Below are 23,778 nucleotides of genomic sequence, written 5' to 3'. Positions count from 1 at the left end.
TGTTGGGGAGGGGCAGAGAGGCAGGGGGAGGGAGAGAGAAAGAATTCCAAGCAGGCTCCATGCACTGTGTGAAGCTCAACTCAGAGCTTGATCTCAGGACCTGAGCCAAAATCAAGAGTCGGACGCTTAACCGATTGAGCCACTCCGGTGCCCCAATATTCGAACATTTTCGAAGCTACAATAAAAATAAGATTTTAGGGTAGTAGAGTAGAACAAAGAATCTGGAAATAGACCTGAACACATGTGAGCATCTAGCAATGATAGCACTGCATGTCAGAGAAGGAAGCAGGACCTAGAAAATTTCAGCCTAGCCCCCTGCCTTGGCAAAAACATTCAGATAAACGGAGATTTTTTTAAAAAACAATAACCAAAAAGCTTCAATAAGAAACCGTGGATTAATTTATGTTTTTGTTGTGATACTTTCTTTTTAAACAGATATAAAACCCAGATGCCATAGAGGAAAAAAAGTGGATATATGTATTTAAAATTCTGAGTGGAAAAATAATATTATAATCAAACTCAAAAGATGACAAACTGAGGAAAAATATTTGCACCACAAATGGAAAGTTACCTTAAGTGACAAAGATCTTTTATAAGTGAGAAGGACTAATAGTCCAGTACAGACAAGACAAAGGATTTGAACAGGCATTTTGCAGAAAAATAAATACGAAAGGCCAGTAGACATTAACAAAATGTTTACTCTCTTGCAATTAAAGAAATGTAAATCAAAACAGTGGGATATCATTTCTCATCTCTCACTTGGGCTGATCATCTAGAAGTTTGTTACTAATTTGAGTGAAGGTATGGGAAAACATGGTGGCTTTGTCATTGATGGCAGCGTGAAATGTGCAATTCTGAAGAACAATGTAGCTTTACTTGTCAGCATTTTAAGTTCAAGGACCTTTGGAGTTAGCTACCCCACCGCTGGGGAACACCGTGAGCACTCTCCAAGTTTACCAGGAAAGACATAAAACATTGTTCATTATGGCTTTGTTTGTAGTAGCAAAGCAGGCACGACACGACCCTGGGCACCACGTGGAGATTAGGAGTGGGATTGAAGCTTGGTCCGTACTCTCGGTCAGGCTCTCAGTTGAACCATGGAGGTACAGAAGAGACACCTGCCACCCCGTGTGCCTCCCCGTATGGACTGGCAGCTAGAGGCTACGCGCTGCCAGCCCGACGGGGCTTCTTCCTTTCTGGGGCCTCCGGGCTGCCAGCGGTAGCCCAGGTTTCTGCCCAACCAAATGGACTTGAATTCCTTCAGAGCTCACCATTTTTGCTGCCGAAACCTAAAGATTGGCTTGGTGGCAGTGAGAGCAATAGAATTTACTCAGGAGTAGCTAACATCACAGATTAGCTATAATACTACCTCAGTGGCCTGGCGTCCTCAGCAAAATGGAGCCTTTATATTTGGTGATGAAAATGGACCTGTTTCCCATGTGAACGCAAAAGCGTAGGCTGAGCACCCAGCCCAGCTGTGAGCTCTCAGAGTGTCACTGCTCCCGTATCCTCCCCCCACAGTACTCTGTTCCTGGCCACTGTCAGCGAAGATAGTTCAGTTGCCATGTCAGACCTCAACTTGCAGAGACTTTGAAAGCTTAGCCCACAAAAACTCTGTTGAGAAATGCTACCTGAGCCTGGGTCAGTCACTGCTTCCTCTGGCAGGCTGAGGCTGCCAGGTTATCCACCATGCTGCGCCTACAGAGCTTGCCCGCTCCCTGGTTCCACGAGTAGTGGCAGATGGGTGGTATTTGAGTAAGTTAGCCTCCGGGGAGAATCTCCTCCCTTTCCTCTCCTTCCGTCAACTGGGAGAGAATGAAGAATGCTGTTCTAGGGTTGTGCGGCTGACAGGCATGAGCTCTCGGTATGCAGTAGCCTAGATTCTAGGGTCCTATGTTCACAGGGGCACAAAGCTTTCTTGAAAGTGGAGTTCAGTAGGGAGTGTTGGTGGGGGGATGGAGATCAACAGGATTAAGTTCCCCTCTGATATCTTATTAGCAGCTTGTCCCCCAGGTTGACAAAAGATCTCTATTTTTTTCCACAAAGTTATGCATGCAAGATTGGCTACATCTGGCTGGGTAGGGTGTAATAAAGCAGGTTTTCTACCACTAGAGGTCTCAGAGACAGGGTCCTCTCTTCATAGGTTTTGGTCAGTGTCCTTGTTTATGGGGAATATTCCCATTCACAAAAATGCAGTCTAGTTTTATTTATTTTGAGGGAGAGAGGGAGAGAGAGAGAGAGAGAGAGAGACACCACGTGAGTGGGGGAGGGGCAGATAGAGCATCCCCAAGCAGGCTCCATGCTACGAGCACAGACCCCAGTGCAGGGCTCGAACCCACGAAACCACAAGATCATGACCTGAGCCAAAACTATGAGTCAGACGTTCAACCGACTGAGCCACCCAGGCATCCCTCCAGTCTAATCATCTTAATGTAGAGCCTCACCACAGGCCTGCCTGTCTCCTTATTACTGGGTGCAATGATATCCGTTTCCCACCCTGGAAAAAGAGTGTGGCCTATGCCCTATTCAGTGACTGGTGGCCTCATCAATGTGGTCCTTCCTTCCTCTTACCCAAAAGCAGGAACCTTGTCAGCCCTTTTCTCTGTGGATGTAGAAAGCCTGAATTCTACATTAGTGTAAAGGCTTTAAACCCCCCAGTGCTAGATAGAATTAGAAATACTAGTTGGTAGGTTTTTGGATTTTTTGGTCTTTTTTGAGGGAAGGAAATAATGTATTCTTTAATAGGGAACTGGTTTAATTATAGTATGTCCATGCAGTGGTGTAGATTATTTAATTCTTTAAGAATATCCATATCTTCTGGTATATGGAAAGATCTTCTAATGCAATTATTCATTGATTAAAAACTGTGTAGTTGTGATTGTAACATATCCCTTTTGTGTAAATATATTGGTGTATATATATGTATTAACAGTTTCAGGAATAAGCCATAAGTGAGTGTATTTCTTATTGGAGGGCATATGGGAAGGATGGCATGGTTTTGCCTTTTTCTGCTGTTTCATTTTTCCTGTTACGGAATTGTTACTGATTTTTGTGAACTGGGGTTATCTGGGTTGTGGGATTATAGCTAACCTTTCTTTGATTCTAACTTCCTGACTTGCAGTACTGTGTTTTTATCTTTTTAATGTATGTTTCAAAGTTAAATGCAGTTCTTTCTATTCATATATTCTTAGGTTACACAGAATGACATCAATTGAAAGAGAAGAGAAGGAGAAAGTCAAGAAAAAAGAGAAAAAACAAGAAGAGGAAGAAACAATGCAACAAGCCACGTGGGTAAAATATACATTTCCAGTTAAACATCAGGTAATTTTTATTATAGTCTTTTAAAATAGTGTTAGCCATTTCTGAGGCTTGTATTCTGCAACTTTAGGTACTTAAATTTTGTTTTGCTTTTGGCACAGTCTTTTATTTAATATAGTTGGAATGAAGTAAGTCTTTCTGGCGATTTCTATAAGCAGAGGTTTGTCTCGGTAGAATGTAGGTGGGCTATTAGACTAATTGGTTGAAATTGTTCTAAAACTGTAAAACTTGTGTTACATTTTTCATATTAGAAAGGGGTCTCGTCAGCCCTGGCACAACGCAGGTTTGAATTGCATGGGTTCACTTACAAACAGGTTGTCTCAATAAATACAGTATAGTACCTGTAAGTGTATTTTTTGTTCCTTGTGATTTTCTTAATAACATTTTCTTCTCTCTAGCTTACTCTGTTGTAAAGAATGTAGTATATAGTACACGTAACATACAAAATATGTGTTAACTGACTGTGTTGTTGGTAAGGCTTAGGTCAACGGTAGGTTGTTGGTAGTTAGTTTTGAGGGAGTTGCAAGTTATACGTGGATTTTTGACTGCGTGGGGGGTCAGCAAACCCCCATGTTGTTCAGGGTTCAGCTGTCTTCAGTTTTTTCATGAATGTGTGATTCCTGTTGAAAATAAAATTGATTGGTAAACTTATTTGACTGTGGATCTTGTTTGGTAAAAATGTATAAAACCACATATGTTTTATAAGCATCCTCATTCTTGTTTAATCAGAGTGTTTTCATTCACACCAGGTTTGGAAACAAAAAGGAGAGGAATACAGAGTTACGGGATATGGTGGTTGGAGCTGGATTAGTAAAACTCATGTTTATAGGTTTGTTCCTAAATTGCCAGGCAATACTAATGTGAATTACAGAAAGTCATTAGAAGGAAGTAAGTAATTGAAGTTATTTTTCCTGTATTAATGTTTCTGATTTGTACTGTTTCTTACAAAATGAGGTTTACTGACCGTATTTTAGATGAAAGTTTTCTCTGAAGTTTTTAACAGAACATGGCAAAACTACCAATGTAGTTGGTATAAATTCTAAAATATTTTAAACCTTTATAAAATATTTAAACCTTTATTCTCAGGATTGTGATGCTTAGGGTTTCAGTTAAAGAAAGAGGCTAGAATAGGACTTGTTAAAAAAAAAAAAAGAAAAAAGGTTTCAGCCACCTAGTTGTTTTTCTGAAATCTTAAATTCAGTATTACTTGACTTCCTAAGGAGCTACATATCTGGTAACCTCAGCATTGTGGCACATAACAAAACCAAATAGCAAGTAGTGGAGAATTCAGTAACACTTCCACATAAACGAGGTATTAACTCAATTTGTGCTACTCGCTAACAATTTTATTAGTATTTAGAATCACAGAACTCTAGAGGGGAACTACCCTACTAAGAGACTATATGTATCTATATCTATAGACTATAAATATCTATGTCTATAGATATATATAGATATATAATTTTTTTAATGTTTTATGTATTTTTGAGAGAGAGATCACGAGTGGAGGAAGGGCAGAGAGAGACGGGGGGGGGGACAGAGGATCCAAAGCAGGCTCCGCACTGACAGCAGAGAGCCCAATGCAGGGCTCAAACTCATAAACCATGAGATCATGACCTGAAGTCAGACGCTGAACCGAAGGAGCCATCCAGGCGCCCCAAGAGACCATATGTTTTGAAACTCACAGCACACGAGCAGATTATTTCATGGAGATACTAAGTGACGTACAGTTCACACAGGGATAGAATCCTGACTGGAATCCGTGTGTCCTGGCTTCCATTGTCCTTTTTGCACACTACATTGCAAGATCTCCTTTGTAATCTGAGCAATTTTCAAAAGTAGTTCTGCTTGCTATGCAGTGTAATTTGCTAGTCTTTGGTGCAATGTGTTCTTTCCTAAAAAGCCTAGGTGATAGTAGGTACTTGGCAAATATTAAATTCTATTATGATCTGATCATATCCAAGCAAAATGTACATTTTGATAAATTCTGAAAGATGGTTACAATTTTTTTATTGCCATTTTGTTGCTCCAGCCGCCCATGTAGCACTTAGAATTATAGAGAGCTCTGTGTTTACTTATGTCTGACCTGGTTTGTCTGTGTAGTAAAATCCAGATTATCAATAAGCAAAAATATTTAGGCTTTTGCAGATTGATCTTGAATCCAGTTTCCTTAGCATATGGTTTCTATTGTACAAATGGCGGGCCTTTATCCATTCAGGTACCAGGTTGGTCTTCTAGCATCCTCGGAGCCTTTCCTCTCAGGTGGTAGCACATTGTTGGTTTAGCTTAACTACAGAATAGGAATTACGGCAAAGGCATTAGTAACCACCAATTTATAATCTCAGAACTATTAGTCCCTATCATAATGGCTAATCTAGTCTGATCGAGGCACAGGTGTGTTAGAACAGAGAGAAACACAGTTCAGGGAACACTTGACAGCATCAGAAGACTATAGAGTGTTTGACTTGCTTGACTGCTGTGTCCCTTATCTCTAACCTCCATTCTAACTCAGACTGTATACCTTTGATTTGCACATTAATTTATAAGTGTCAATACAGGTATTAGTGTGCAAGGGTTAATAACGGATATGAATTAATCGTTTTTTTAATTTATTTTTATATTTATTTATTTTTGAGAGAGCACGTGCGTGCAAGTGGGGGAGGGGCAGAGAGAGACTCCCAGGCAGGCTCCACGCTGTCAGCATGGGGCTCCATCCCACAACCGGGAGATCACGACCTGAGTCAATACCAAGAGTCAGACACTTAACGGACTGAGCCACCTGGGCTCCCTTTGTTAATAGTCTATCAAGGAGACCTTTCATGGAGAGGAAATCCCAAACGTTTTATAAATCGTCCATTTAAGTGTCCAGGATCCTAAAGCTTATAAATGGGGTACTACTGACATATAAAGCTCTTTGTGAGCAACTTGAAATCATTGAAAAAGTATTGCCCAGTTATTCTGAAATAACTACAGAAGCATTGAAGAAAGAGAGTATCAGTTTAGTTTTTTGTCCTTTCGTTACCTGTGGGGTCTAGACACATCCTGTCACCATTTTCTGTGATTCTTTTCTTCTCTCACCAATATCCTGCTGTCTTGACAGATACTGGCTTTGTTTTTTGCACTCTTTCCCCTTTCAGGCAGATCTTTTTGGAAGGAGTCATTTTTATTTAAATAAAAAATAGGTTCACCTTGCTAAGTCCTTGGGATATTCGGGTTCAAGTGAAAAGAAAAGGTAGAAATGCCTCTAAGGCCTAAGAAAATTCATCTAGACAATAGTTCTATATTGTAGTCTTGATTTTTTTTTTTTCTTTCCTTCTGGAAAGTTGAAGCTACACAAAAGTAAAAGAGAATAATGAACTCCCATGTAATCATCATTCAACTTTAACAGTTATCAAGTTCTGTCACTCTTCATTCACTTGCACTCCCTACTTTTTTCCTAGAGTTGTTTCCCTTGTACTTAAAGCAAATTCCAGAAATCATGTTATTTTCCAGTACAATATATCTCTCTAGTTAGAGTGGACGTTCATAACCATCATGCTATTATCCAGTCAGCAAACTGACACTATTTAACATATTCATCTTGAGATTCTCGGTTCCTACCCCAGGTACCCCGTTGTGTCAGAGAGGCCATTTTACTCTTGGCAGTAAACCAGGTCCAAACAAGGCCAAACATTGCATTTAGTCATTTCCCTTAAGTCTCTTTTATTCTGTGATAAATGCTATGATTCCTTACCTGGGGGAGGTGGAGGACAGGGGAAGTATGTAAACAAACTTTTGTAATTAATTTCATTGGATCTTGGATATCTTTGAAGTTTTTCCATGGAGTCTGGGTGAAAAATACTTAAGTATTTATCCTTCTAATATGATTCTTTAACACAAAATATGTTAGAAACACTGATATAGAATCTGTAAAGTCATCGAACAGGTTGAAATAGTCATCCTATGTGAAAGCTTCTTTCTGAAGCACATCTAAAATGCAGTCTTCTTTTAATGCTGTAGGTCAGCCAAGCATATTAGGGAAGTATATACTGTCTTCAGTGTTTGTGTGTGTGTGTGTGTTTTTAATTTAAAAAAGCAGTATAAATTGCTGAAAATACTTGATAATTTCCACTAAACTAGATTTATTACAGTAAATTGCTAATATTCAGAATACCTGTCATTATTATATACTTCATTCTTTTTCAGCCAAAAATAATGTGGATGAAAATATGGATGAATCAGATAGAAGAAAAAGTCCACGAAGTCCAAAAAAAATAAAAACAGAGCCTGATTCTGAGAAAGATGAGGTAAAAGATTCAGGTGCTACAAAAGGAGCAGACCAAAGTGAAATGGATGTTTCCAGGATTGCTGAGAAGAAGGACCAAGGTAAGGAGAGTCTGGGGTGGAGGGCAGCCTGGGGATGCTAAGGTTGCACGGGATCTAGTTCGCACGGCAGGAGAGGTACTGCCTTGTCTTTCTCTGATGATCACAGCTTTATTGAAACATAATTCATATTCTAGATAATCTACCCATTTAAAGGGTACAATTTAGTGGTTTTTAGTATTTCACTGAGTTGTTCAACCATCATCACAGTGAATTTTAGAGCATTTTCATCACCCCAAAAAGAAACCTCGTACTCATTAGCAGTCAGTCTCCAGTCCTCCCTAACTCCCCTCACCAGCCTTAATGTACTTTCTGTCTCTGGATTTGCCTGTTTTGGACATGACGTATAAATGGAATCATGTAATATGTGGTCCATTGTGACTGGCTTCTTTGACCTGGCGTCATGTTTTCAAGGGTCATCCATGTTGTAGCAGGTGTCAGAATTTTGTCATTCCTTTTTATTTCTGCGTAGTATTCCATTTTGTGGATGGTGCCACATCTTGCTTATCCACTCATTGGTTGATGGCCATTTGGGTTGTTTCTACTTCCTGGCTGTTATGAATATTGATATGAACATTCATGTTGGGTAAATACCCAGTAGTGGAATTACTGGGTCATTAAGCTAACTCTGTGTCCAACCTTCTGAGGAACTTACATTGCCTTTTGTGAAAAGCTATATTTTAAAAACTAGGTAAGATACTAGCCTTAAGATATTTTACGACTACAAAATATTTTATACAGAATCTGACATGAAGGTACTGGTGTATGGAGTAGCTGTCACAGGCTAAGTAGTTTTTCATTGTAACATTCTATTTTCAGATGCTAAGAATCAGAATTTTTAAATATTTACAATATGTGTGTGTTTTTTAACATTTTCTAAAGTTTAGCCCTGTCCATTGACCTATCTTAATCCTATGTCAGGAGCTTTCAAATATATATTTATATTTAAGCCCTTGAGTGAAAATAAGAACCATTGGTAGTTTTTAAAATAAAAACATTATGAGTTCCACATTTGAGAGTAAAAAATTTCACTTACATAAATGTCTTTATTTCACAGATGTAAAAGAAGTTTTAGATTCTGACAATGATAAATCCTTTAAGGAAGAACCAATGGAAATAGATGATGATGTGAAAACAGAGCCACATATAAATTGTCAGGAAAGTTCTCAAGTAGATGTGGTCAATGTCAGTGAGGGTTTTCATCTAAGGACTAGTTATAAAAAGAAAATTAAATCATCCAAACTAGATGGACTTCTTGAAAGGAGAATTAAACAGTTTACACTGGAAGAAAAACAGCGCCTTGAAAAGATGAAGTTGGAGGGTGGAATTAAGGGTATCGGAAAGACCTCTACAAGTTCTCTGAAAAGTCTTTCTGAGTCTCCAGTAATAACTAAAGCAAAAGAAGGGTGTCAAAGTGACTTGCTTATTAAACAAGAACAAAGCCCTAATGCAAGTAATGATAAATCTGAAGATTTGATTCGGGGATGTTCACAGAGCGATTCCTCAATTCTTGGAGTCAGTGATCCTGATCATACAACAAACAAACTTTATCCAAAAGATCAAATGTTAGATGACGTCTCCATTCACAGTCCAGAGACAAACTGTCAGAAACAAAATTCTGTTGGAAATGACATAGATGAGAGTCTCTCTGAACCTACCAGTAAAGGCCAGGAACCTAGTAAGATTAAAACCAAAGGAAGTGATTTTCTCGTTGATGACTCCAAACTAGCCAGTACAGATGAAATTGGTACTTTGATCTATAAGAACAAAAAACCACTCATACAGGAGGATAATGACACCATTGTTTCTCCTTCCCAGAGCCCTTCACTTCCATCAGTACCTAAAAGTATCGATGATAGAGATCTCCCATCTCTGTCAAAAGCAATGGACTTTGAAGGAAAACTGGGATGTGACTCTGAATATAATAGCACTTTGGAAAATAGTTCTGATACTATGTCTATTCAAGACAGCAGTGAAGAAGATATGATTGTTCAGAATAGCAGTGAAAGTATTTCTGAACAGTTCATAACTCAAGAACAAGGTATTGAAGGCTTGGAACCGTTGAAACGTGAGTTTGTTTCAGATCAGTCCACTGGAAACTGTGACAGGAGACCACAGAGTAAGGTAACTGAAGCAAATGGTAAAAAAACAAGTCAAGAACAGAAATTAGAGGAGAGATCAGTTAAATGTATTGATCAAGTCAATCTAAAAAGTAGCACTGACAAAAAGAATAATGAAAATCGAGAGTCTGAAAAGAAAGGACAGAAAGCGAGTACCTTTCAAATAAATGGAAAAGATAATAAATCTAAAGTATATTTGAAAGGGGAATGCTTGAAAGAAATCTCTGAGAGTAAAGTAGTAAGTGGCGATGTTGAACCAAAGCTCAATAATATAAGTAAAATAATTCCTGAAAATGATATTAAGTCTTTGACCATTAAAGAATCTGCTGTGAAGCCATTCATGAATGGTGATGTCATCATGGAAGATTTTAATGAAAAAAACAACGTGGAAACAAAATCATGTTTACTGAGATCTTCTGATGCTGGAGGTGACTACCAGGATGGCCTAGAGACCCTGCCTTCAACCAAAGAGTCTGAGAGTATACATACTACCACACCTCCACTGTCTTGTCCAGAAAGCAGTTCAACAAATCAGGTAGAAGATATGGAAATTGAAACCTCAGAAGTTAAGAAAGTTACTCCCTCACCTGTTACTTCTGGAGAGGAATCTAACCTCAGTAATGATTTTGTTGATGAAAATGGGCTGCCTACCAGCAAAGATGAAAATGTCAACGGAGAGTCTAAGAGGAAAACAGTCATCACAGAAGTCACCACTATGACATCCACGGTGGCCACGGAATCAAAAACCGTAATCAAAGTAGCAAAAGGTGATAAGCAGACTGTGGTCTCTTCCACAGAAAACTGTGCCAAATCCACTGTCACGACCACCACTACAACGGTAACAAAGCTTTCCACACCCTCCACGGGCAGCAGCGTGGACATCATCTCTGTGAAGGAGCAAAGCAAAACTGTGGTTACCACAACAGTGACAGACTCACTGACCACTGCAGGAGGCACTCTGGTAACATCTATGACCGTGAGCAAAGAATATTCCACAAGGGACAAAGTGAAACTCATGAAGTTTTCAAGACCCAAGAAGACTCGTTCAGGTACTGCTCTGCCATCCTATAGAAAATTTATCACCAAGAGCAGCAAGAAGAGCATATTTGTGTTGCCTAATGATGACTTAAAAAAGTTGGCCAGGAAAGGAGGAATCCGAGAAGTCCCTTATTTTAATTACAATGCAAAACCTGCCTTGGATATATGGCCGTATCCTTCTCCTAGACCAACCTTTGGTATCACTTGGAGGTATGTACTTTAAAATGTATTTGGGGAAGGGAGAAAGTCTTAAAAGCAGTATCTAGTAAGCATATCTCTCTCTCTCTCTCTTTTTTTTTTTTTTTTTTTTTGGTAAAAAATGAGGTATAATTGAGATAAGACAGGGAAGCAGAAATTTAATGGGCCAAGTTAGTAATGGAAATAAGATACAGAGAATCTTGAATTTGGCCAGCTGGGAGGTACCAAAGTTTACTTAGGGAAAAATGTTAAAAGACTGAAAAAAATATGTGGGAATTCTTTAAAATGAAATTCAGTTTTACTTTTCACAAGACGGAAGAAACAGGGAAAACGTAGTTGTTTTTGTGGTCTGACTTTCCAAGTTACTGCCATGTGTTTTCCTGGGGAATGAGAGAGTTACAGAATTGGATAATCAACTTTCTGGAGTTTGGTATTTTATTTCTATTAGGTAATTCATAAAAACATAAGATACAGGAGACATGCCTGTGAATCACACAAGGTCCATCATGATGTGGAAATCTTCCTAATGTAATTTATTTGCATGATAAGCATGTGTTTTTGGAGTTCTCTGTTATTTATGTGCGAAGAGGTGGTCCCAAGAGGGTCCTGAGGAACGAGTTTTTAAAACCCAGAAATAGTCTTAAATTAAGGTTTTCTGGGCATTAAGCTTTGGGGATGAGTCATAAGTACGTAGTACTGTCAGTTGTAAGATCGTGTAGTTCTATATTGGAAAGGATCTTAGAAATTCTTATCTTTTATAGATGTGGAATAATTTGCCTCTGGCCACAGAGGGACAGAGTTAGGAATAGTGCCCGGTTTTCCTAAACCCCCAGTCCAGTACTTTATCTGCTATATCACATTTTCACATATCTGTCCTTGCTTTGTCCTTTTTCATGTCCTTGTCTTTTTATCTTTTCACCCTCACCACTGGAAAGGATGAAACATAAACACCGAAGACGTAAGAGTTGTGTGGGGCATGCTCAGGAGTCAGGAACAGTCTTGATTTCTGCTAGATTTTGATAGGAACCTAAAATTATTTCAGCAAGTGACTGAGCAGACTCCATTTCACGTTAGGCTTCATTTCTGTGTATCTGTGGTTCCACTTTCTTTAAGTTAAAATCATACCTGTGTGTGTGTGTGTGTGTGTGTGTGTGTGTGTGTGTGTGTGTTTCTTTTATATTACAGCTGGCTAGTATGATCAAAGAAAACCAAAACCAAAACGAAGTGTAAATGAGTACTCTCGATAAAGAAATTAACTTATTAATATGACCAGTCATATTTGGTTTGACCAAGGTTTTTATAACTCATCTTTTGATTTGAATTAAAATATCACTCCATTACACATTCAATAGAGACAGCTGAAAAGTACAATTTCTCTGCAGGGCCTGCAATGAAGGATTTGCAGAATCCTGCAGGGAATCAAGGAACTCTTCATTACAGTTCATGGATTTATAGGATTACTCTGCACTTTTCTGCTTTCTTCATTGAGAGCGGTCCCAAAATGTATCCTTGACTGTCCTGCAGGTAACTTCTTTCCCACTGGAAAAGTTACTATGTACAAATACTTTAATTACAATGACCTGGCAGTTGTGGAGGCCGACCTTTCTGCTCTTTTCTTTTCTCAAGTGGAAGGTAGGCTCAACTGGGAAGTACTTTTCTCTGAACCAGTTCTGATCACGTGTTGCCCAGGGCCCTTTTCTGCACGGCTGGGTTTCAGGAGCCTTGTATTGTTATGTTTTAATATGCACTGTGGGCACCACTGGTATCTGTTTAGTTAATTTCTCATTTTTTAATGGAAGGAAATACCTTCCTGTACATTTTAAACAGATATTGCCATCAGATACATGCTAACGTCTGAATTTGCTGAAGTTGAGAGAAACATAATCCCTTTTATCTAACAGAGGCATGGGTAAATATGTAAACTATTCTTGACTTTAGAATGCATTTTTAAAAAGTGTATTGCTGTAAAAATCATGCATGTGAAATGCATTTTTATACTCACACTTGAATCAATTATGTCTGATGCTTAGCGTAGAAGCTAAGAATGTCAGAGGTGCATGTTTGATCTTTATTAATTTAATGGTAAGGCTGAGCAGCAGTGAAAAGCGAAAACTTGTCTTGTCAACTCATTAGGCCTCTTTTTTCTTCCACGCTGTCCATTCCCTTACTTCCTTTCTCCTGGGCCCTGATTCTGTGTTTCATTATCACTTTGAACCAGTAGTTGTCTCCCCAGCTCTGCCCCAGTGATCCTCCTAAAAGGCAGATCTACCCTGTGAATGTTCTGACTGAGCTGAGCAAGCCTTCAGCTGCGGGGCAGGTAGGGGACAGCCTTCGCCTGTACATCCCCATCTGTGAGAAGCACTTCCCTTCATGACCCATCCTACACTGCAGACACTTCCCGAGGCCTTGATACGGATCGCCTTTAATGCTCTTCTCTTACCCTTCCACTTGGTGCGGCACGTCTGGCTCTGCCTTCCTCTCTCATGCCAGCTTCATCTCTCGCCGCACCGCCACCCCCCTGCCCTCCGGTCATAGCACGCCAGATGTGGTTCCCGGAGGAAGCGTGTGCTGTTGCACACTTTCCTCCTGAGCGTACATACGTGTGTCCCTTGCCCTTGTGCAGCCACCCCCTCATCTTTGTCCTTTGAGACTCCAGCAAAGCTCTGATCCCCATCCCTGAGCCGAGTCAGGTGCCCCTCGTGCTTTCCTCTGTCACAGCTCCTGAGGATACAGGAGCAGATCATAATTCACATCCCTGTCTCCAGCTCCTTTCAGTTAGTCTAAAGCACATGGAAGGCACGCAAGTATTCTTCCAAGGAATGCACGAATGAACAGGCTTCAGGTGTGTTCCTCACCTGGCAGTGTTTCCCTTGTGAAATAGAGACGCACTGAAGTTGCTGTTTGACTGTAGAGAGTGATCTGAGGAAGAAGAGAGAATGAGAAACATTTCTCTTTTCAAGTACATCCCATTTGGTGTCCAGAGTTCCCTAGGCATTTCTGTAGGGTGTGGTCTCAAAGTGACACGTACTTACCCCCCCCCCCCCCCACCAGGATACCCCTGCAGCGGTTAGCGTTCGCCCTCCCATTCGAGCATTGTTCTGTCCAGGTCACAGGATTCACAGGGCGGCAGCACAGCAAAGGAGGTACTGGTGTCCCAGGTGGAGATGGGAATGTAAGAAGCTGCAGCAAGTTTTTGGCTAGAGCGGTCCCCTTCTCACACTGGTCATTTCCCCAGCTTCATGTTTAGAATAGAAAGCATTGCCTCTTAAATACAAATTATCTAAGGTCTACCTTATTCTACCTCTCTTAGAGGAGGGAATTATTTTAGTTTTATAGGTTTTCTGTACACCACAACCAGTTTATTTATTTATGTATGTGGATATGTCAACAGAGTGTTTAATTACTCAAAGACCACTAATAGAGAATTGAGACCCAAGGGCTTTTTAAAACTATTTTACGGTCAGTTCCATGTTGGGACAAAATATTCATTGCCGTTGTAAATTCGTTTTGAAATGTATCTTTAATATTATTTTCAAAGGAATATCTAAAATGTTCAATAACTTTGCACACAGTGCTTAGTAAAAACCTGCACACAGATTCCTTTGTCTCCTGATCAATAACTAATATAGCATTACCCTTTTTTATTATTCGTTGTGTTGTAGAACTCTAAAGCTACTAATGTGGTTCAAGTGTTACTAGTATTGACAGGTATTCATCATCCAGTAGTTCATGTTTTCCAGAACCACCATTTGGATACAGAATTTCTGTTCATATGGAAAGGTCTTACTGGGTTTGTGGGGGGTCTTTTCGTTTTGGGTTTTGAGAAAATTTAAACAGTTTCAGTTTGTTTCAGCACAAATCAATTAGTTAAGATTTTATCCTTCAAAACTCTTACCACATTTAGTAACACAATTACGTCTCTGTATTTTGTTCTCCTTTGTAATTTCTCTAGCACATATTTTGGAATTAGGCTAAACGTTATAAAATCTTCATAAATTCTTGCCGTATCAGTCTTACAATGAAACATGCTCATTTTACAAATTTATATGGCGTTTGAAGTGACATACAGACCCCTTTTAAGTTGTTAGATGCATGGTATGCCTAGGAATAAAAAAGTTATTTTATTAAGGGACATGTAATAGCCAAAGTGCTTACAAAATTGTATTATAACTATTAATAATGAGAACTAGAAATAGTCCTTCAGTTTAATAATAGAGCGTGTGTGTGTGTGCGCACGCGTGCATGCACAATACATATGTAGTTTTTCTTGGGTTTTTCTTTCAGGTATAGACTTCAGACTGTAAAGTCCTTAGCTGGAGTGAGCCTTATGTTACGGTTACTGTGGGCAAGCCTGAGATGGGATGACATGGCAGCCAAGGCTCCTCCAGGAGGAGGGACCACACGGACAGGTAAGGGCTTTTCCTTTTCTAGTCTAAGTTGAAAAGAGAAAATCACTTGACAGTTCACTTAATTTTAAGCATTTTTGTTATTTATTAAAATATAATGCTTGGGAGGCACCTGGGTAGTTCAGTCAGTTAAGCGTCCGACTCTTGATTTCGGCTCAGGTCATGATCTCACAGTTCATGAGTTCGAGCCCTGCGTCTGGCTGAGCTGACACTGTGGAGCCTGCTTGGGATTCTCTCTCTCTCTCTCTCTCTCTCTCTCTCTCTCTCTCTCTGACTCTCTCTCTCTCTCTCTCTTTCTGTGCCCCTCCCCAGCTCGTGCCCATGTGTGCTTCACCGCCATCAAAAAAAAAAAAAAAAACAATATAGGGCGCCTGGGTGGCTCAGTCGGTTAAGTGTCCAACTTTGGCTCAGGTCATGATCTCGCGGTTCGTGAGTTTAAGCCCCGCGTCAGGCTCTGTGCTGACTGCTCAGAGCCTGGAGCCTGTTTCGGGTTCTGTGTCTCCCTGTCTCTCTGACCCTCCCCCGTTCATGCTCTGTCTCTCTCTGTCTCAAAAATAAATAAACGTTAAAAAAAAAATTAAAAAAAAAAACCCAATATATATATATATGGCTTGTGTTTTTAAAATACAGCTTCGCTAAAGTTTGGTAACACGTGCTGTGAGATACTGGGGGCTAGGAAAGGGGGGTCAAATTATAAGGTGAGGCACTTACATGTGAATCAGTCTGAATTTTTAAAAGATCTTATTACAGAGAACAAATCAGTTAAACTGGGACATCCGGAACCCTATGCTTGCTGCTTCTCTCTTCTCTTATTTATTTTGACTGTTTGCCACCGGAGACCAAGCTGCCCCCAATCAGCTCAGTTTAGAAATTTTCAGTGAGGAAGAAACTCAGTATTGTTGCAGTCCAGCAATGATCCTGAAGTCATTAATTAACCAAATATTTTCAAAAGTTTATTCCACGTGTGTCTCCTTCTTAAAGCACCAGATGTTGTACTTTTCTAGTCTCTGACTATTTTAGGTGGTTATTAATACTATGTGAATTAAATCACCATAGAAACCTCTGAAACTGAAATCACAACGACAGAGATAATTAAGAGGCGAGATGTTGGTCCTTATGGCATTCGATCTGAATATTGTATCCGGAAAATCATTTGCCCCATTGGAGTTCCAGAAGCACCAAAAGGTAAGGAATAGAAAGAACTCTGTTCTTTGTTACTGACCTGTTGGCCACATCTTTTATGAATTAAAATTGTTTCCTTATCTCTTCATTCAACTTCTGAAGAAGATATCTTTTGATACTCAATAAAGTTAACAAGATTCCACTAGACACACAGTGATACCTACAGGCATCGCGCCGAACACAGGGAGGGGTACAGAGCTGTAATAATAACTTCTTATAATCAGGCTGTGGAACAGTGATTGACACCAGACCATCGGCTCCAAGAGGGCGGCCACCGAGTCCGTCTGGTTTGTTGTAGTCCTGACACCTGCTGCAGAATCAGATGCAGGAGTGGTCACTGAACATTTGTTGGCTCAAGAGTTAAAGCTGTTTTGAAATAACGTCAGGGGGAAGAAATGATCTAAGAGGCACAAAGAGTGATTCAGGAAACATTTAGGGAGCCACCTACGTGGGGGCATTAGACAGCGAAGACATGGAAGAACTGGATGTGGCCCCTATTCTCAAAGAAGCAGAGAAAACGTTACAGTGTTGTTATAATGCTACGACACGAGCATCCAAACTGTTGCGCTAGAAAGAGTTCAGTCAGGTGACCAGATTCAAGAGCTATAAATAGATTAAAATCAGTGTTATTTTAGAAGTCCAGTAAAACCATTCAGGAAAAAAATCTGTTACAAAATGGGCAAAAAGAGAATGCTGTCCTTAGATATAAACATACTATTTAATAGAAGTTAACTGTTCCAAAATGTATAAATTTAAATTTTGAAATTTGATTGAATTAATTCAAAGGTTTATCCTGGAGAATAAATGAAAGTAGATTTTTTGAAAAGAACTTCAATAAGGGGTACCTGTCCTAGTAGAATGATGAAATAAATAGTAATGTAATTAAAACAGTGCTGTCCTGGAACAGAAGTAGCTCAGTCGATAGGCAGAGAAACAGATGGAAGAGGCAAGTTTCTGACCCCAGAGCCTTCAATTCAAACCACTGCAGTCTCCTTGAGTCACTTTTCTTTGCTCTTATCACTTTGGATAACCTAGGTCCTTCTGCTATTTCAGCTGCTTCCCTGCTCCTTGAACAAATGGGAAGGTTCAATGCTCGCCTCTCCCTGCTTTTTCTTTTTAAAATCTTACATTAGGAGATTTTACCTATAGTTAGTAGTTTCTGATCCCTTCTTTACACGGGCAACTTTCAAATTCCCCTTCTCAGTGCTGTGATGGGGAGATACACGTTGCCAGAGCTGTATGTACATGGCAAGGACACTCAGCCCAACTAGGTGCGAGGAACACGGTAGGCTTCTTGAAGAATGTTGTATCCACAGTGGGGTCTGCGGGATGAACAGGCATTAGTCACGTGAGGGGGAGCGAAGCCAGGAGGAATGTTACGGGCAGATGTAACAGGCTCTTAGGCCTTTTATATCAGGAGCGAGCAGACCTGGCCCATGAGCCTTGACCCGTCACCTGCTTTTGTTAATAAAGTTTGATTGGACCACAGCCATATGTACTCACTTATGTATGGTCTCTGGCTCGTTTCATGAAAACAAAGGCACAGTTGAATAGTTGTTACAGACACCATCTGGCCCACACAATATAAAGTATTTACCATCTGGCTCTTTAAGAAAAAGTTGGCCAACTCTTGTTTTTCATGATATAAGAGGAGATGTCAGAAGTACTGCAATTTTAGAAGCTATATTGCTTAAAATACTCTGATTTCTTTTCCAAAGAAACACCTACACCTCAGAGAAAAGGCCTTCGATCGAGTGCATTGCGGCCAAAGAGACCAGAAACGCCCAAGCAAACTGGCCCTGTTATTATCGAAACTTGGGTAGCCGAGGAAGAGTTGGAATTATGGGAGATCAGGGCATTTGCTGAAAGGTAAGGAAATGGTTAACATGTGCTCAGATACTCGAAGCTTTTATCACTTCAGAACTGAAGAATTGCCACCTTAAAAGTTTATTCAGTATGTCCTAGTTAATTTTACTTCGCCTTTGGATTTTAAGTGCTAGATATATATTATTTATTAAAGTCCTATTTCTAATTTTAATGTGTTGTATCCACTTGTCAGTTTCTAATTACCTTTTAATGTTCATTTTTGAAATGGAAATAATTTCACATCTTTTTAGAACATGAGAGTCAACCAGATGTCACTTAATATTTGATGCCGAATGCCTCATAGTGTAGTTTCTGATAAAATTTCTCCTTTGTTTCCTGCAGAGTGGAGAAAGAGAAGGCACAAGCAGTTGAGCAACAGGCTAAGGTTAGTGAACAGAAGAAGGCAGAGGACTTCAAGGCCCAAATGGAGGCTCACCTCAAACAGCAGCGCTTGGCTGCCCGGCAGGTGGGGGAGTTGGTACTAGTCCCACCTGGCAGCGAGTTGACATTTTTAGCCAAATCCATGCACACCAAAAGCACAGTGTTGATATATTCGTGTGGTTTGACTTATTATCTAAAATTCAATGCGTAATTTTTTGTTGTTACTAAAGTATAGTTGACACACAGTGTTACATTAGTTTGAGGGTAATTTTGAAATACGTTTTCCTGCAAAGTTCCAATCTGTAAAATCTCTGTAGTCTCTGAAGAAACAAATTCTACTAAAACTCTGTAAGAGTTTGGTGTGATTTTTAAAAATATATTTAAAATACTCATTTACAAATGCAGTCAACATTTCCAATTTTGAAGGCATATCCTCAGCACCCTCAGGAAATAACTACCTAATATGTGTTCAGTTTCCTTGTCTTTTTTTTTTTTTTTTTTAACTGATTGAATCAGGTGACATTTCTAAATATACAAAACTAAACTTTTCTTCTGAGGAATGAGAAACTGTGTGAAATACCTCACATTCTGTTCACGCGCATAGGATGTTTACAAAAGCACTCCTGTCGAGACTGGCTGTGATGTCGCCGGTGAGCAGTTTGCAGTGGCAGGAGATAGTTCAGCATTGCCGTATTATCTTAGTACACCTCTCACCTCCAGCAGTAGCTAGCTCTGCCCAGGCCAGAGTCTTTCTGAGTCTCAGTTTCCTCATCTTTAAGTTATAATACCAGCAACTCTGTTGGGTCAGCCTGAGCATTAAAGAAGATAATTCTGACAAAGCGTTTGCCATCAGGTTTGAAATCATTGGCACCTATGTTTTTTTTTTTACGTGTGGAAGTTTACATTGTCATGTTGGTAAGGTCAGGAAATGTTAGCAATCTATGATGGAAGGTGTACAAATTGGCTTTAATAACCCTCTATTGTAATCAGGCTATGCTTCCCTGCGTAAAATAGTCTACAGTATTTTTTCTGTAAAAAAAAATGTTTAAACTGAGTAATATAAGAAGTTTAGAAAAGATGTTTTCTTATAATTTTCAACTTGCTTGCCTGTTTGTCAACTTGGATAGTGATTATTTAAGTACTGACCTGTGTTTTATAATTGGATAAATTAACACTACAGTAAACCAGAAACGTTGTACAGTTCCCATCATTTGCTGTGTGCTCTAAATCCCACCGCTGAGCCGCAAGGTGTTCCTGTCTTCAATAAGATGACCTGTGTCTCTTTTATTTGCCATCTGAAAGGTTGGACGTTTGTATAGGCTGGAAAAATTTGATTGTTCTTCATTTTTGAATGAAAGACTTACTACTTTCAATAAAATAGGTGTGGTTTAGAGTCATAAAAATATTGGCCTGCATCAAGAAATTAAATTGAAGGGCAAATTTAAATACATAGGTTCAGAAATAAAATATTTGAGAAATTTGGTGCAGTTTCTTAGATTTGGAGAAATAGTGGGTGGACTTCTTGCAGAATGGTATTGTTTTTATTTGGAACTGTTTCGGTTCATGTTTTCTCTCCCTGACTTTTCTAGAAACGATTGGAACAGCAGAAGCCTACAGCAATTGCAGCTTCCACCACTTCCCCAACGAACAGTACAACTAGTACCATCTCCCCAGCGCCGAAAGTGATGGTGGCCCCCATAAGTGGCTCCGTTACAACTGGAACTAAAATGGTACTAACTACCAAAGTTGGATCTCCAGCGACAGTGACATTCCAGCAAAACAAGAACTTCCATCAGACCTTCGCTACGTGGGTTAAGCAAGGCCAGTCAAACTCAGGTACACAACTGTTCTTAAAGAAAAGATTGCTTTCATTCAGGAAAAAGAAATTTCGATCGTTTACCAACTGAGATGAAACATTTCTTTAGAGAATTGTTTTCTTCCTGCAGCTGATTGAGCAATCAAGCTGCCACAGTTGGTTTGTTACAGATAATATTCATGATATGACATGAGCGAAACTCCTCTCTTCCATTATTTCCCTCTCAACATTTACATAGTTCACTTACTTTGAGTGGAGAGGAATGTTTTTCTTAAAAAGACAAGAATGAGCCACATTTCATGCCTTGGTGCCCTTCCTAGAAGTCACTACGTTGCTGGTTATTTTAAATCTAAAGCTTATTAAATGTCTTATACCCCATTAGCCACCAGCACAGCTGCCACATCTGCTACAACCATTGCCAGCACAGGTCAGACGTTCCAAATTACAGGCAATCCAGTCACTATGGCAGGAAAAGTAATTACCAAACTGCCACTTCCTGCAAACAGCAAGATTGTCGCTGTAAATGTGCCAGCAACACAAGGAGGTAAGGGAAATGTGAAGAGTTTTAATTCACATTTGCCAGATCATACTGTTGCCATTATTTTTCATTTCCTTTTCACTGATTTCAGTCCTTGGACCTCACATTCTATGTAGCCCACTATAAAACCCTGCCACACGTAGTTTCTCCTCAGAAACCCAGTGACACCTGATGCTTGTTATGAAAGGGGCAGTTGCTAATGACTTCTTCATCTTTTTTTAAGGCGTTGTTCAAGTACAGCAGAAAGTCCTGGGTATCATTCCATCAAGTACAGGTACAAGTCAGCAGACCTTTACTTCATTCCAGCCCAGGACAGCAACAGTCACAATTAGGCCCAATACCTCAGGCTCTGGAGCAACCACAAGCACTTCACAAGTAAGAATGCTTTACAGACTTCTTTTGTTTTAAAGCGTTAACCACATCAAGTTGAAGATTTTAGAATGGCCTCTTCCAGGATTAATTTAGCTCCTCATCTTCCTTTACCTTTTACTCATCTATGCCAAGGTACTGACTTTTTAAAAAATCTGTTATATATCTAAGCATAAATGATATATGAAATGTTAATTTTCAACATAATAGCATATTAGTTTATGAATCAGAAGAAATGCTTTCTAGGATTCTGTAGAGAAAATTCCTTCATATAAAACAGCAGACAGCATTGGAGCCCCGAGGGAAACTTGGTATGCAACTGAGAAGTGGAATGAAAAATAGAATCCGTGGCATTAGAGCTCGTTGGTTATCAGCCGACATGCACACGTATTAGATACATCATTTCCTTGGCTCTGGTATCATGGAAAAGGTTTCAAGTTTTGCAGACTTGAAAATGTTCTGGACGTAACTGTAAAACTGAAAACAATATGCTCTGTAGTCTCTCCTCTAAAACTGTGAAAGGACATTTGGTTTCCGATCTTGTATGCTGTGGGTGACAGATATGTGTTGGACCTCAGGGAGAACACGACCCAACATTTTTCTCTGAACAACTACGGTGGTTATAGGACAGAGCTTCACTGAGCCTTGTGCCTTCCCTCTGGTCTGTAGGCTGTACTTGATATCAGTGACAAAGAATTTTGTATGATCTCATTTGGATTAAATTTTCTTCCTTCAGAATTCCATCGTTATTCTGATGCTTAATATAATTTAAAATGTAATGCCCAAGAGCCTTTGTCATTTCTGTAGATGTAATTATCAACATAGGATGTTTAAAGACTGTGTTCTAAGTCCATCGTGCTTTTTTAGTCTTTTAAAAGCATTTTAATTCATTCTCCTTTGTGTCATTTATAGGTAATCACAGGGCCTCAGATCCGCCCTGGTATGACGGTGATTAGAACACCACTCCAACAGTCAACACTAGGAAAGGCAATTATTCGAACACCCGTGATGGTACAGCCAGGTATTCGTCCCTCCAGCATTTTCATTTTACATCTAAACATCCAGTCTGGGAAATCTATAATACTCTGTATTGGCTACTTTACATACTAGAAAATACTAATTTGGATGAATACTTCAGGCTGTGATCATATAGTGGTTACTACTCTGCATTGTGAATGAGTATTCAAAGCATACTAAATTTCTAATCCATTGTGGAGTACACTCATAGATGTTATTTCATCTCTGGCTGTGCCGATGAGAGAAAATAGATCCAAGTTTGCTTAATAAAAATGTTTTAAAAACCTCTAGTAGATGGAATATATACTAATTCAAGTCATTGGAATAAAGAAAATGAGGAAAGACAACAGTCTGTTTGGCAAAAGACGGAGATAAAATCAAGGAAACAGCTAAGAAGCATTTAAATGGAAAGTATAAAAAAAAGATTACAGAGACAGTGTCAGCCTTTCATTAATGTGAATAAGTTAAAACTGCCATATTGAAAGCTGAACGCTAAAAGATTGAACAGAAAATCCCAACTGTACATTTATGAGAAACATACCTAAAGTTGAATTACTACAAAAGGTACACAATAATAAGATGGGCAAAGACCAAAAAAAGAAAGAAAGAAAGGGGGATGAGGTTTGGGGGCAGAAGATAAGGATTACCCTACTAATATTGAGCAGAGTAGAAGTCTGTGATTTTCACATTGTCTTAAAGATAAAAACTTGCAACGAAGGTGTAATTTGGGAACTTTAAGAACCAAATAAGATCACATTGGAGTGTATAAAGCAAAAACTATTTGATATGAAGGAGGGATTAGCAGGAGCGTTGTAGACGAGAAACAGGCTGCATGTCAACTGTTCAACCTTCAGGAATGCACATCGGTTTTAAATATTTATGGGCTGTTTGTACCAAAATGGTCACATAATGAGTCATAGTAAAACCTGATGAATTCTTTCCAAACAGTAGAAGGTGTATAGGCCACATTCTTCAAAGTAAAGCAAGAAGTTAATAACTTATTCTACTAATTTTTACTTGCTTAGAAATTTAAAAACGGGTGTTTTTATAAGTAACTTTTAGGTGAAGGAAACATCAAATGTATAGTTTCAAGCACATTAAGTAGCCCCTAAGTCATGCTGCCAAAGCTAAACTCAGAGGCAAATTTATTCAATAAATACTTGAGCA

The 23,778-nt window shown here is 39.3% G+C and overlaps 1 protein-coding gene across 22 annotated transcripts in view; it reads left to right on the top strand.

Annotated features, from left to right (window-relative positions):
• Window positions 1–23,778, top strand: part of BPTF (bromodomain PHD finger transcription factor) — a 151,889-nt gene that overhangs the window by 89,668 nt on the left and 38,443 nt on the right. For 11 of the 22 annotated variants that reach the window (XM_045490710.1, XM_045490716.1, XM_045490713.1 and 8 more), the window contains 12 exons: window positions 3,192–3,321; window positions 4,068–4,206; window positions 7,504–7,683; window positions 8,738–11,048; window positions 15,321–15,445; window positions 16,499–16,627; window positions 18,343–18,493; window positions 18,833–18,956; window positions 20,461–20,707; window positions 21,070–21,231; window positions 21,449–21,600; window positions 22,507–22,615. In XM_045490710.1, the coding sequence (XP_045346666.1) occupies window positions 3,192–3,321; window positions 4,068–4,206; window positions 7,504–7,683; window positions 8,738–11,048; window positions 15,321–15,445; window positions 16,499–16,627; window positions 18,343–18,493; window positions 18,833–18,956; window positions 20,461–20,707; window positions 21,070–21,231; window positions 21,449–21,600; window positions 22,507–22,615 (3,959 nt within the window). The remainder of the gene's footprint in view (window positions 1–3,191; window positions 3,322–4,067; window positions 4,207–7,503; window positions 7,684–8,737; window positions 11,049–15,320; window positions 15,446–16,498; window positions 16,628–18,342; window positions 18,494–18,832; window positions 18,957–20,460; window positions 20,708–21,069; window positions 21,232–21,448; window positions 21,601–22,506; window positions 22,616–23,778) is intronic. The other 11 variants (XM_045490717.1, XM_045490725.1, XM_045490727.1 and 8 more) reach the window with 3 other exon arrangements.

Source organism: Leopardus geoffroyi, chromosome E1, assembly GCF_018350155.1.
Source record: "Leopardus geoffroyi isolate Oge1 chromosome E1, O.geoffroyi_Oge1_pat1.0, whole genome shotgun sequence".
NCBI classification, from domain to species: Eukaryota; Metazoa; Chordata; class Mammalia; order Carnivora; family Felidae; genus Leopardus; species Leopardus geoffroyi.
Note: the sequence above shows the minus strand (reverse complement) of the source record. Positions and strands in the feature narration are given on the sequence as shown.